Consider the following 13,698-nt stretch of genomic DNA (forward strand, 5'->3'; position numbering starts at 1 on the left):
ATGTCAGGGGGTGTGTGATCATCTCCTTTTTAGTGCTTTCACCTCCTTTCCTGAGAAATCAAGGGGGGTGTGATCACCTCCTTTTTGGGGCTCTCACCATTCTGAGAAGTCAGGGATGATGTGACCACTTGTGTTCTAAAACAAAAGAAAGCGGGAGATATAGAGGGCTGGAACTATGCACTGAGATCGGGACTACCAAGCACTTGAGGCTAACTTCTGATTGGACAATACTCTATGGGCATATGCTTGGAAAATGGTGCTTTCCGCTATCCTGTGCTGGCTCAATGATTGGTGTATAGAGGATTGTAGGAGGGACTAGGGGGTGGAGAAAAGCTAGCCAGGGACAGACTTTCGGTGGTAGACAAGGGGAGGGAAGGTGGTCTCGGAGACTGTGCTTCCATCCTGTTCAATCCCGTATCTGGGGACCGAGAATAAAGATTAAGGACTTTTGCTTATCCTGACTACAGCTGATTCTGGGGTGTCCTGGGTGCTAGTGTGGTTGTCACAGACTGGAGGTGGGGCTTTGGAACTGGGAGCCATCAGGGTGGAGGTGGAGGCCTCTGGTCAAAAGCTGTGGCCCTATGTTTGGATTATATCAGGACTCACACATCTGGACCTGAATGGGACTGAGAATCCAACCATTTGACAGTTTACTGGAGCATTTTACATTGTGGGCTGGAGGGGACCCCAAAGGCCTAACTCTTTATATGAGGGGTAAGGACATCGAGACCCGGGAAGGTTGGTGACCCAGGTGAAGGTCATAGAAGCAGTAAATGTCAAAGATGGTGGAACCTGAACCCAGGCCCGCTAGTTCCTGAGCCAGTGCTCACTCTACAACATCATGCTACAAACAGGAAACTTTGGGGGACTTTGACCCCATCCCTTGCCTTTCCCCTCCTGGGGTGAGGGCTGCCTCCCACTTGTCCCCTGTTTCCAGTTCTTCACACTGGGGACCCAGATTGGTAGCAGGAGCATTTTATTAATAAATTAAGTAATAAATTATTAAAAATAATTACAAAAATAAAAATATCCCAAGTCTTGGGTGAGGAGAGGTCAGGAACTGGAGGATCTCAGCCTGTTGTTGTCCTTTCTTTTCAAAGAGAACCAAGAGTTGCAGTGTGTCCTGCTGTGGCTGATCAGGCCTTGGAGTGCTCTGCCATGGGTCAGGCACAAATAGCCCCCCAAGAACACGTGGGATGCTTCTCTAACCTGGTGTGTCTCATGTAAGTGCTTGATAAATGCTTGTGGATTGGCCTTCTCTTTTTGGATGGGGAAACTGAGGACAGGAAGGAGTAAGGATCTTGTTCATGCTCATGCACCCTACTAGTGGGCTCCCAGGGGCAGAGTCCAGTGTCCTGATGCTTATGCCTGAGCTCTTCCCAACAGGCTGGTCCCCATCCAGTGGAGGCCAGAGGAGCTTTGTGGGCCAGGAAGGTGCGAAAGGCTGATCCTCTTCTGGCTTGAGGAGGCTGGGAGGGTCCGTCACTCAGCCAGGCTCTGTCTGCCATTTGGGTTGGTGTCATCTGCCACGCTATCCTGGGTCGGCCTGGGTGGGTTGGTAGTGGAGGGCACGGAAGCGTAGGAGACTTCCTGTGGAAAACCACAACGGTGTCATTTATGGGGCTCCTGGTCCTGGGCCCCCGGGGGGGGAGGTTTCTAGTCCCACAGCCCCTAGAGCAGTGAGGGGCCTCAGGGTTCATATCCCCGCCCAACACCCACAGGTACACAAACCCCGGGCTCTGGGCTGAGCGAGCGGCAAAGATGCTTTCTACATATGAACGCTCATGGCTTGGGCCTCTGCTCCTCCGAGCCACTCAGGAGGCCGGGGCTATCCCCCAGTCCCCTCTGCCCCACTGTGGCATCAAGGGAGAAGCAGCAGCTCCTTCTTACCATTTCAGGTGAGTTCCTATTACAGCCTCGACCTGGAGGAGAGGAAGCAGCCGTGAGCACATGATGTTTAGTTCGGGGAGCAGAACACTAGTTTGGCCGGGGAGATTTGGCGGGGGTCTCCTGCCGGCTCTGCCACCGCCACACAGCGCCGGGCAAATCCAGGGAGGGGCTGAACAGGGGGGCCTTTCAGGCTCCTCCCAGCCCTGACATCTTGGGTTCTAAATGACCTCCCAGCCCTTCCCACTTTCCTAGAACTCCTCAGTTCTTCTCGTTCTGGAAGCCCCCCCAGTTCTGGGGACTGGAGTCTAGTTTGGGTGCCAGTGGGAGGAATGCGGGGCACTCAGGAGGCCTCAGCTCCTGCCACTTGCTTTGTTTGACTTTGAGAGTCACCCAAACTTCCCTGAGCCTTAGTTTCCTCATTTGTAAAAGGAGGAACTTGCCCCTGAGCCTGCTTTTTGCTCTCCATCCGGCTCCATTCGGGTCCCAGGGTCCTGGGTCAGCTGCTGGCCCCTCCAAGGCTCAATGTAAAACGGGGGAGGGGGGCAGTCCCAGTGTCAAGGACGTTGAGAGGGGGAGGGGAGCTCCTGCAGAGCCGCTTGTTGGCAGCGACCCCCTTTGCCCCCTCCCCCCGGCCTGGGCACAGCGCCTGGGCCCGGGACTGATGACCGAGCTCACTCTGGCCCTCTGCGCCCAGCCGGTTTCACTTGGCTTTATCTGATGGTCTCTGCCCCCTGCCCCCTGCCCTCCCTGGGCTTCAGCTTCTGGTCTCCCTGCTCCGGCCTCCCAGAGGTCCCAGGCCTGTCCCTCTGCCCCTCGGCTCCTGTCCTGGCCTCCGCCGTCCTCTCCACGCCCTCTCTGCGTTTCAGGAGCCTGGGAAGCCAGGCCCAAACCCGAGGAGGGAACTTCCTGGGGGGGGGGGGAGAGCTGGATGACTCACACAGGCGTAGTTTGACGGCCAGGACAAGGCCGACAAGGCCGACGGCCACAATCACGCCCACTACGATGGCCGCAGTGTGCCCCGCAGACAACTTGGAGGACGGCACTTCTGGAAGAGAAGGAAGGGGCTCCAGTCTATTCCTCTGTACATGAAGGGGATGATTTGCATGGTCTCCTCGCTTGGTGCCTCTGATTTTCTGTGGCCCAGCCCCCAAAGACCCTCTGAGCCTCACTTTTCTACTCTGTAAAATGGGCTCAATCCCAGACGGTGTTGGGAGGGAAACGCCAGCAGCTACGGGTCCCAACTGTCTGCACGGGGTGGGGGACCCAGCGTCCCCTCTGCTTCTGTCCTCCCCCTGCTTCCCCTGGGCCCCCTCTCACCTCTGACACGGATGGTTCGGCTGGCCCAGCCCGTGCCCACGGCATTAGTAACCTGGCAGATGAAGGTGGCGTTGGCCGACCAGTCCACGGAGCTGACGACCAGCTTGGAGCCTTCGGACACGGCTGTCGGAGGGAGGGAGCCGGAAGCCCTGAGGAGAAGGAGAGGGCCAGGAGGTCGGACCGCCCCCCACCAACCTCACGCTCCTGGGAGCGGCCCCAGCTTCTGCCGCCTTTGGAGTTCCCCACAAAGCTGGTTGGGGGGAGGGTGGTGCGTCCGGGCTCAAACAGTGGGTCGATAAGTCCACGGGGCTCTCTGCTAGTTTTCAGACCCGGTCTGAGCTCTGTGTCCTCCTCTGTGAAATGGGTCAGTGGGGGTAATCTAGCTGGTAGGGTCATAGGTGAGGGCTGAGGTAGGAGTCCTCAAAGCCAGGACTGCCGGGCTGAGGTTGCCTGACACCCCACAAATAGCCAAACAAGAGGCCAGGATTTGAATCCAGTTCCCCGACTCCCAATCCAGTGCCCTCCCGGGCCTCTCTCCCAGTTCTACTAAAGTCTCTTCTAGGTCCAAATCCCACGATCTTCCCCTGCAGGCTCTGGGGCAGTTCGCTCTGCCAGCCCGGGCCTGGCACTCACGTGCTCCAGCGGTAGGCCAGCGGCGGGGGGTGGCTCTGGGCGGCGCAATCCAGGGAGGCCTCCTGTTGCCCAAGAAGCCAGTCTTCGTCTGAGCTTGATATGGAGACCTCAGGGGCATCTAGAGAGAGACAGAGAGAGATAGAGACAGAGACAGAGACACAGAGAGAGACAGAGAGACAGAGAGACAGAGATAGGGAGACAGAGAGACAGAGTCAGAGACAGAGAGAGACAGAGACAGAGAGAGAGAGACAGAGACAGACAGAGACAGAGACAGAGGGAGAGCGAAAGAGAGAGAGAGACAGAGAGAGGGAGAGGAGATGAGAGCCTAGAAAATGGGAGACCTGACAGAGGTGGCAGGGGAGGCTGGTCCCTCGGAGGGGCAGGAAGTTGTGCTTCTTTAATTGTCAGGTCATAAGGACCCAGAGCTGCCCTGGAAGGGACCTCAGAGATTCTAGTACTTAATTTCCTCATTTTAACAGATGGGAAAACTGAGGCTCGCTGAGCTAGTCTGCTTCCCCTGTTGGGATGTAATGATAGCCGACATTTACGTGCCATCTTAAGAACTGCCAGATCTTTGATATTGTTATCATCTGAGACCCAGCGACCCTGGGAGGCCGGTTCTGGCGCACCGTGATCTCATCCTCACAGATTAATAACCCATTGGTAACAATGGACATTTCCATGGGACTTTACAGTGGGCGAGCCGCTGTCCCACTGGATGTTCTAACAACGCTGTGAGACGGCGCCATTGGGATCTCCATTTATAGACAGAAAACCCGAGGAAGGGAGCAGCGAGAGCTCCCACAGTCACACAGCTGGGAAGAGTCTAGGACAGGATTTGAACTCAGGTCCGCCATTCTATCCACAGTGCCCATTCCCTGGGACCCTCTGATCTTCCTTGGGTCTGCCCACGTGCCCTTGCTTTCCTGCTCTGATGTGGTACAGTCCTGGGCACGTAGCCCTACTGTGGGTATTCCCAGCCCCATCTCCTGGGCGAGGAAGCTGAAGGCACTTCGGCCTGAGGTCCTCCTGGGTCTGAGTCTGATGTTCCTCCCAGCGTCCCCTCAGGGTGCCACCCTAGAGGTGGGGAAGGGATTTTCTAGGTCTAGGGCTGGACTTTTGCTTCCTCGCTCAGCATGCTGGGGCACTTGCTGTCAGAGGAGGGATTTTCCCTCACCTCTGGCTTTGTTTTTTGCCCAGGGCTTTCCCAAGGGAGTGTGGGAAACTACAGAAATTACCCTCCCGGGGATCCTCAGGGGTCTATGTCACTTCCTGCAAATTCCCCACGCTCTGTCAAAAGCCAGGAGGGCAGAGCTACAGTGACGTCACCTTGTCCTGTTTCTGTCTGGGCCATTCAGAGAGAAGGGGCGGGGTGTCTGAGGGCCCAGGTTTGACTGCCAGCCTCGGACCGCCAGATGAAACAGGCTGAGAGGGGAGGGGAGGGAGCCTTGGACCTGGAGGCAGGAAGACCTGGGTTCACATACTAGCTGTGAAATTCTGGGCAAGTCACTTGTCTCAAGTTTGCCTCAGTTTCCTTATCTGTAAAATGGGGATAATGATAGTACTTCCCTTCCATCAGATGAGATAAAAACAAAATGCACAATCTTCAAAGCATCTCCAGGGACTTTAGCTGGAGGAGATAGGGTCTCTAGGCAGAAATACTGTGGGATATGAGGAAATCCAGGGGAACACCTCGATTCTTGGTCCTTTTCACTTGCTCAAAAGGTGGGACTAGAGCATGGTATGGGTAGTGCTTGGATGGGGGGGGGGAACATACACACACACATATACACCCCCACCCCTTAAAGCTGGAGAGACCCTGGTCTAGGGTAAGCTGAGGTAGACAGGGTGTTGAGGGCCACGGTTGGTGACAGTTTGAGAATATCGCCATAGATGATGTTCAGGGGAGGACTCGGCATTTCTGGGGCACCAGGGGAAGGCTCTGGGCAGTTGTGAGGGAGCCCACTTGGAGGCAGCCCCTGAGGGGGTCTAGGGAACCGAAGCATTTGGAGCATAGAAGGAACGTTAGTGTAGATGGTAGCCATGGGCAGCGAGGGTAGATTCTAAGGAGAGGAGATTATTATGGACAGTGCCCCAAATCAGCATAGATTAGTGTGTGTGAGTGTGTATGTGAGTGTGTTTGTGTATGTATATGTGTGTGATTGTGTGCATAAGTGTGTGTGTTAGTGTAAGTGTATGTGTTTTGTGTGTGTGGGTGTGAGTATATGTGTGTGTCTGTGAGTGTAAGTGTATGTGTTTGTGTGTGTGTGTATGTGAGTGTGTGTTCGTGTGTGTGTATGTATGTGAGTGTGTGTGAGTGTGTGTGTGTGTGTATGTGAGTGTATGCGTGAGTGTGTGTGTGTCTGTGTGTGAGAATCAGGGTAGATCCCATCTAAGTAATATCTAAGGAAGGACCAAGGCGGCCCTGAGGGGGAACTGGTTAGACAGCGTGTTTGGAGATGCTGGTGGGGGCAGGTAAAGGCTCTCCCTGGGAAGCTGCTGTCCTTAGTCTTAGGGCTCAAAAAGCAGCGGGTGCTCCCGGAAGGAGAAGGGTCACTCACATTTTACAGTCAGAAGGACGGGCAGCTGCTTAGGCTCCCTGAGGGTCTCGTGTTCCACCCTACAAATGACCTTCTTCTTATTCATCTGGGCCGTAGGGATGAGAGTCAAGCAACTGGTGACGGTGAAGGTGTCGGGCACGGGTCCTGCCGTCCTGCTCTCATTGCTCCGGCCGACCGACGGAGGGGACCAGGAGATCCGAGCCGGTGGGCGGCCCCCGCTGGACACACAGGTGGCCACAGCTATGGGGGCCGGACCCGAGGTCACCTCGTGGGCCTCTGCGTGGTTCTCAGGTTCAGCTGGGGGAGAATGAGAATTTGAGTAAGATTTATTGTGGAGTTTGGGAGGGAGTCAGCTCCTTTCTGTGGGTCCTCAGTTTCCTCACCCATAAAATGGGGAGAGGGCACTCTTCCCACCTGAGATTCAATATTCTTAACCTATGTTCTAAGGTTCCCGCTAGTCCTAGTTCCATGTTCTAATATTTGAAGTTCCAAGGGCCTTTGTCTGACCCAGGTTGAAATGTTATGTTTTATGTTCTAAGAGACCCCCTCCCCAACTCTGATGTCCATTGTTCTAGATTCTAAGATCCCTCCCAGCTTAGAACATTCTATAGTCTCATGTTTCTCCCAGCATTTACATTATACATTCTGCCCCTCTCAGCTCTGATGTTCTGTTTCTAACTCCACAGTCTATGTCCCATTTTCTAAGTTCTAACGTGCATTTTCCATGTAAATGAGAGGAGAATATTGGACTTGATGGCTTTGAAGGGCCCTTTCTGCCCTGGGTTGGGATGTTAGGAGGAGCTACGGGTCCCTAGTGTCCCGAGAGGTCGAGGGGAGAGACCCTTGGGGAGCCAGTGAGGCCCCCGCTTCAGGATCCACGCATCTTGCACCCTCGCCTCTCCTCACAGGCTCCGGGGCCCCGCTTGCCCTCTTGGTTCCCCTTCCTGGGTGCTCACTTACCCAGAATTCTGAGCCATGTGGTGCCTTTGCTGTTGCCCCCAGGGAAGGTAGCAAACTCGCAGGTATAATTGGCTTCATCCTCGGCCCTCAGATCCCGGATGATTAGGGAGGCATCGTGGAACTTTGAACCTGGACTCTGGCTCTGGGACACGAATGCCAGGCGTTCCGCTCCAGGCCCCGTGCTCGGGAAGCCGGCTCCGTGGGTTGGGTGGAAGACAGCTATACTTGAGCGATCTCTCCTCTGGTTGTCGCAGAGCCATGTCACCTGGGATACCTGGACCTCAACTTCCCCAGGTGCCAGGTGGCACGGGAGCTGCACATCTGTCCCCAGAAGGCCAGAAACCACTGGAGATACAGACACCCGAGGGGTTTGAGGTGCTGGGCAGGGAAGGGGTGGGGGGTGGGGAGAAGAGAGAGAAGTATATTAAGAACTGAGAACAGCCCTGGTCAGGGAAGGGGAAGGGAAGGGAGAGGGATCAGGAAACAAATGGTGGAGGCAAGACACAGTTTTGAAATTCAATGCTTTGAGGTTCTCCCTGACTCTAGTATTCCATGTTCTAAGCATGTTCCCAACACTGACACTCTGTTTTAATTCTGCACTCCATGTTCTAAGGTCCTTCCTAACACTGACATTCTATGTTCTAAAGGCCTCCAGTTCCACATTCCATGTTCTAAGCTCTCTGGTTCTAAGGTTCTCCCCCCAGCACTAACATTTGACATTCTAGGGGCTCACCTAGTTTTGAGATTCTGTGTTCTAAGCTCTGATGTCCTTAGCTCTGATGTACCGTGTTCTAAATTCTCTTCCAGCTTTAGCGTTCTCTTTCTCTTGTTCTGTTGGCCTTGCTCCTCTAGATCTGATTCTATGGAGGAATCCAAGGGCATCGGGGAGGATTAGGGAAAGGTGGTCCAGTGGAGGCTGGGAGGTTATATGGAGGCATGAGAGGTCAGAGAGAAAAAGTAGGGAAAGTTGACGGAGACCGGAGAGGAAGGAGTCCGGTCGGAAGAGGGAGGTCCTGAGGTGGGAGGCAGGGGTGACTCAAGCTCAGGAAGGAAGGAGGTGCTGATGGGGAATTGATGGGAGAGAAACGCCTCTGCACTCCCCTTCCTCCAAAGCCCTGAAGAAGAGGCTGGACTCGATGGCCTCTGGGGACCCTTGTCTTCTTGGTCTTTGATCTTAAGAATAATGGTCCTGACCAGGAGATCATTATATAATTCAACAACAACACTATATGATGATCAATTCTGATGGACGTGACCCTCTTCAACAATGAGATGAACCAGATCAGTTCCAATGGAGCAGAAATGAACTGAACCAGCTACGCCCAGGGAAAGAACTCTGGGAGATGACTAGGAACCACTACATAGAATTCCCAATCCCTCTATTTTTGTTTGCCTGCATTTTGGATTTCCTTCACAGGCTAATAGTACATTCTCTCAAAGTCCAATTCTTTTTGTACAGCAAAATAATTATACGGACACATATACATATATTGTATTTAACATATACTTTAGCATATTTTACATGTATTGGTCAACCTGCCATCTAGGGGAGGGGGTGGGGGAAGGAGGGGAAAAGTTGGAACAAAAGGTTTGGCAACTGTCAATGCTGAAAAATTACCCATGTGTATCACTTGTAAATAAAGAGCTATATATATAGAGAGAGAATAATGGTCCTGACAGAGGAAGCCCGTTTCTGAGTCCCTGGAGTGAGGCTGAGGGCTGGGTGGGTATGACTCAGAGTCCTTGAGGAAGGAAGGATAGGAGGAGAGACTCTCCACTGAGCGGTGAGTCAGGTGTGAGCTAAAACAGGTCACTTCTCAGGCCACACATTTTGTCACTAGTTTATTCTGGGAAAGTGAAACTGATTTGGGAGCGTCACTTTACTTGGAATTCTATTTCCCGGACCTTACTCCCCTTACTCTACAAGAGCAGAAGGGCTTGTGTTAAGTCGGTCTCTGGTTCTTTCTCATGACGAGCATGGGGGGGGGGGGGGGGGGGGGGAGGGCAGCTCTGTGATAGGGCAGGGTGTGGGAGGGGATCTGACCACTCTCTCCCCCTGCCCCTTTGGCTGTGCTGAGGAGGAGGGAGCAGACTTCGGGCCCCTGGCTGGGGCGATGGTTTGGGCTGGGGTAGGTTTGAGGTATCTCTGAGCCCTTGAGGATTTGTGACTTACCGGCTCTCAGAAGTGGAGGAAGCAGCAGCAGCAGCAGCAGCAGTACCGGGGAGGGCAGGGAGCCGTTCGGAGCCATCCGGATCCCTTCCGCCCCTCACCTTGTCAGTGGCTGGCTGTCCCCCCCTGGTTTTCCACCTCTGTTGCAATTCTCAGCACTTTCTTCTCTCGGAGCTCCAGGCTCCACCCCACTGAAATTTCTTTGAGTGGCTGTCTCTCCAGGAAGCCCAGCCTCCTGAGCCACTCCCATCTCCCTCGAGTCCTGCTTACTGGCCCGCTAGTTTTCACTTGCCTGTCTTCCCCTTCTTTCTGTCTGCTCTCTCAAATCTGAGAATCAGAGCACTGCAGGACCCGTGGAGCCCTCTGGGTAGAGGGTTTGGGTTCAAATCTCACCCCAGGCGGTTCCTCTATGACTGGGCACGTCATTCACTTCTCAGTGCCTTAGAATGCAAGAAACCCTCTTACAGCTTTGCTCCCAACCGAGCATCTCTGATGAGCAGAGACCACTGGCTCCCAGGGTGGCCTGTTTCACTTCTGGTTGGAAAAATTTCCCATATATCCAGCTGGGAAACTCCTTTCTGGCTTTCTCACTCACTTTGGTCGTCATTCTGCCCCACGGGGACTGCCACGTTACTTCATCACTTTTGTTCTAGAGCTTAATGGGCCTTACTGAACCAGGGATAGGGGTTTCCTCGCAAACATTTCCGGGGCTGGCTAGAAATCAGAAAGAAGAAATTCCTTCAAGTTATTTTTATACACTGCGGTCCCAGCCCATAGCACCAGAAATAATAAGGGGAAGTTACCAGGAAACAGATTTAATAGCTATATAAGGGGATGACTTCATACTTTGTTAGCACTTTAGATTTGCAAAATGCATTCTCTCGGTATCTCGCAAGGCAGATAGTATTTTATTCTCATTTCATGGCTTTTTTATTAAAGCTTTTTATTTTTCAAAACTTACGTGTGGACAATTCTTCGACATTAACTCTTTCAAAACTCTGTATTCCAATTCCCCTCTACTTCCCCCATGCCCTCCCTTAGATGGCAAGTTTACTCTCATTTTACAGATAAGGAAACTGAGGCCCAGAAAAGTTCAATAATTCACTCAAACTAATACAGCAAGAACTAGTCATATTTCAGTAGTGCTCAAAGTCTGCGAATCATTATCTGCCTTGGTGAGCTCCACAATGCAAGCGCAGTCACCCCCACATTATAAGTGAAGAAGAAGAGGTTCAGCATTTAAGTGACTTGACCAAAGTCATGCAGCTAATAAGGATTTTGTGGAGATGCATTTGAACTGAAATCTCTTAATTACAAACATTTTGGAATGTTAGTCCACACTTGGACTTGAATGGTGGATAGACCTATAGAAAGGGCACAAAGGATATTAAAGTGAGCAAGAACGGGAAAAGCGACTGGATTGGATCAAGGCCCATGGAAGAGTTTCCATTCAGAAGGTGATCTGATTGTATAGGCATTAACCGTCTTGCCAAGGGGTTTAGAATAATTTTGCCGTGTGAAGGCGAGATTCCTTGTTGGAAGAGAGCCCCTTGAGGAGACATTTGCTCTACTGAAATAAATGATTTTATTTTAAAAAAAATCAACAAACAATAAGCACAGCAGGCTCTTGTAGTCATCAGATCTTGTGTAATAGAGGTTCACTGTGGAATGTTGCTTTTGAAAGCCTGACTCTTTTCTGTATCTTTTAATACCTGTGCAATCTTATCACCTTCTGAGCGGAAACTCTTTCATGGACCTTGGTTCAATCACCAAGCTGATTTTTCCAGTTGCTTTTTCTGTTCACTTTAATGTCCTTTGTACCCTCTCTATAGACCTATCCATCATTCAAGTCCAAGGGTGGAAGCTTTACTGTTGCTCATGGCAAATCCAGGTTTGCTGTAAAAAGATTTACAGATTCTTTCCCCCCTTTTTCTCCTGTTTGTTATCCCTGCCTTTCATCCATAAATGCCCTTAATTCATCTGCTTACAAAGCTTTCTTTAAACTGGCTTAACTTCTCCTGTACTTCTTTTCTTTTTAATAAAGTGATAATGCTCATATGTTTTGGATGCCATATGTATATATTTGATATGCCTATAGACATATCAAATGCTTGTTAAGATATTTTTCAAACTCCTCTGGTATTTTTCTTAAGGCAATTGATTTATATTTATTTATATTTATATATATTAAATTTCCAGATGAAGTGATTATAGACTGTGTCTGTGTCCTATATACATACATATATATATAATAGCCTGTGTTCTGTGTCCTTTATATATATTTATATGTATTAAATTTTCAGATGAAGTTATTATAGCCTGTGTCTGGGTCCTTTTTTCAGCATTAAAAACTGTTGGAATACACGGGAGAGCTGTGGAATGATCCACAGCTATGGAAGCTCTCGGAGAATTGACCTGTAACAAAAAACTATTTGAAAATGTCAGGGTTAGGACATTTTAATTGCATGCTATGTTCCATGAATTGCCCAGTCACTATGTATTGAGTATCTGAGTTTTGTGAATTTGTGACTTCATGAGAAGAGAGTTTCGATTTGGGATTTTAGAGATGCAGCTTTTGTAACATTACTTTTTTAGTAACATAACTATACTTGATGCCCATGAAGGAGAGTGGTAGGGGTAGTTAGGGCATCTTCTGGTTGAACATTTTGGAATGTTAGCCACAAACATGCTCCAGAGAGAATCTGAAGCAGAGATTCTTTCTTCCTTCCATAAGATTAAAAAATAAATCTTATATTTATTTATTTAGGCTACATTTTGAATTGGGAAATAGACCTAATAGTGGTATTGATGGTTTAAAAGTATACACAGTTTTATAATCCTTTGGGCATAATACCAGAATGCTCTCCAAAATGCTTGGATCACTTTACAATTTCATCAACAGTATTTTAATAGCGTCCCAATTTTCCACATCTTCTCCAACATTTATCATTTTCTCCTTATATCATTTTAAGGTGCTTTTTTTTTGAGCGGCATTTAGGGTTAAGTGACTTGCTCGGAGTCACACAGCTAGTGAGTATTACATGTCTGAGATTCTATTTGAATTCAGATCTTCCCGATTCCAGGGCCGGTGCTCAATCCATGGTGCCATCTAGCTTCCCTGCCTGCTATCATTTGATCAAGTCTGATGGGTGTGAGATGATATCTCAAAGTTGCTTTAATTTGCATTTTTTTCTATCAATATTTGTTAAATATGTACAGTTCTTCTATACACATTTCTACATTTATCATGCTGTATCAAAAGGGAAAAAAATGAGAAAGAAACCACCACCACCAACAAAGGTGAAAATACTATGTTGTGATTCACATTCAGTCCCCATGGTCCTCTCTCTGAATATGAATGGCTCTCTCCATCCCAAGTCTATTGTAATTGTCTTGAAACACTTCTTTGTTCTTTTACAATCGAAAAGAACCAAGTCCATTACATCATATAATCTTGTTGTTGCTGTGTACAATATTCTCTTGATTCTATTAACTTCACTTAGCATCAGTTCATGTAAGTCTCTCCAGGCCTTTCTGAAATCAACCTGCTGATCATTTTTATAGAACAATGATATTCCATTATTTTCATATTATTCATCCATTCTCCAGCTGATGAGCATTCCTATTCTTTTCACTGCAAAAAGGACTGCTACAAATATTTTTGGACAAGTGGATCCTTTTCCCTCTTATGATCTCTTTGAGATATAGACCAATAGTGACATTTCTGGATCAAAGGGTATGAACAGTTTTATATTTCTTTCTTTGGGCAATATATCCAAATTACTCTCCAGATTGGTTAGATCAGTTCACAACTTCACCAATAATACATTAGTATCCCAGTTTTCCCACATCCCTTCCAACATTTATCATTATCTTTTCCTCTCAGTTTAGCCAACCTGATAGGTATAAGTGGTACTTTAGAGTTGTTTTAATTTTCATTCCTCTAATCAATAATGATTTAGAGTATTTTTTCATATGACTATAGATGGATTAAATTTCTTCATCTGAAAATTACCTGTTCACTTATCAATTTGGGGATAATTTATCAATTGGGGAATGGCTTGTATTCTTACACATTTGATTCAATTGTCTATATATTTTAGAAATGCCTCTATCAGAAACATTTGCTGTAAAATTCTCTGCCCTCCAGTTTTCTGTTTCCATTTT

At 49.3% G+C, this 13,698-nt stretch overlaps 1 protein-coding gene across 1 annotated transcript; it reads right to left on the bottom strand.

Moving 5' to 3' along the window:
* Positions 1–949: 949 nt before the first annotated feature.
* Positions 950–10,172, bottom strand: LOC100917500 (nectin-2). Its single transcript, XM_012545593.3, has 8 exons — positions 9,535–10,172; positions 7,362–7,739; positions 6,402–6,698; positions 3,841–3,958; positions 3,208–3,356; positions 2,828–2,935; positions 1,891–1,922; positions 950–1,590 (listed from the first exon to the last, which is right to left on the bottom strand). The coding sequence occupies exons 1-8, from the start codon at positions 9,608–9,610 to the stop codon at positions 1,483–1,485; spliced, it is 1,266 nt and encodes a 421-aa protein (XP_012401047.1). The 5' UTR covers positions 9,611–10,172; the 3' UTR covers positions 950–1,482.
* Positions 10,173–13,698: the final 3,526 nt, after the last annotated feature.

Source organism: Sarcophilus harrisii, chromosome 3 (assembly GCF_902635505.1).
Source record: "Sarcophilus harrisii chromosome 3, mSarHar1.11, whole genome shotgun sequence".
Taxonomy (NCBI): domain Eukaryota; kingdom Metazoa; phylum Chordata; class Mammalia; order Dasyuromorphia; family Dasyuridae; genus Sarcophilus; species Sarcophilus harrisii.

Coding starts and splice junctions, on each gene's coding strand:
- LOC100917500 (XM_012545593.3), bottom strand. CDS start 9,610: ATGGCTCCGAACGGCTCCCTGCCCTCCCCGGTACTGCTGCTGCTGCTG. Junction 7,740..9,534: donor TCCTCCACTTCTGAGAGCCG/GTAAGTCACAAA, acceptor TTCCCTGCCCAG/CACCTCAAACCCCTCGGGTG. Junction 2,936..3,207: donor CCGAACCATCCGTGTCAGAG/GTGAGAGGGGGC, acceptor CTTCTCTTCCAG/AAGTGCCGTCCTCCAAGTTG.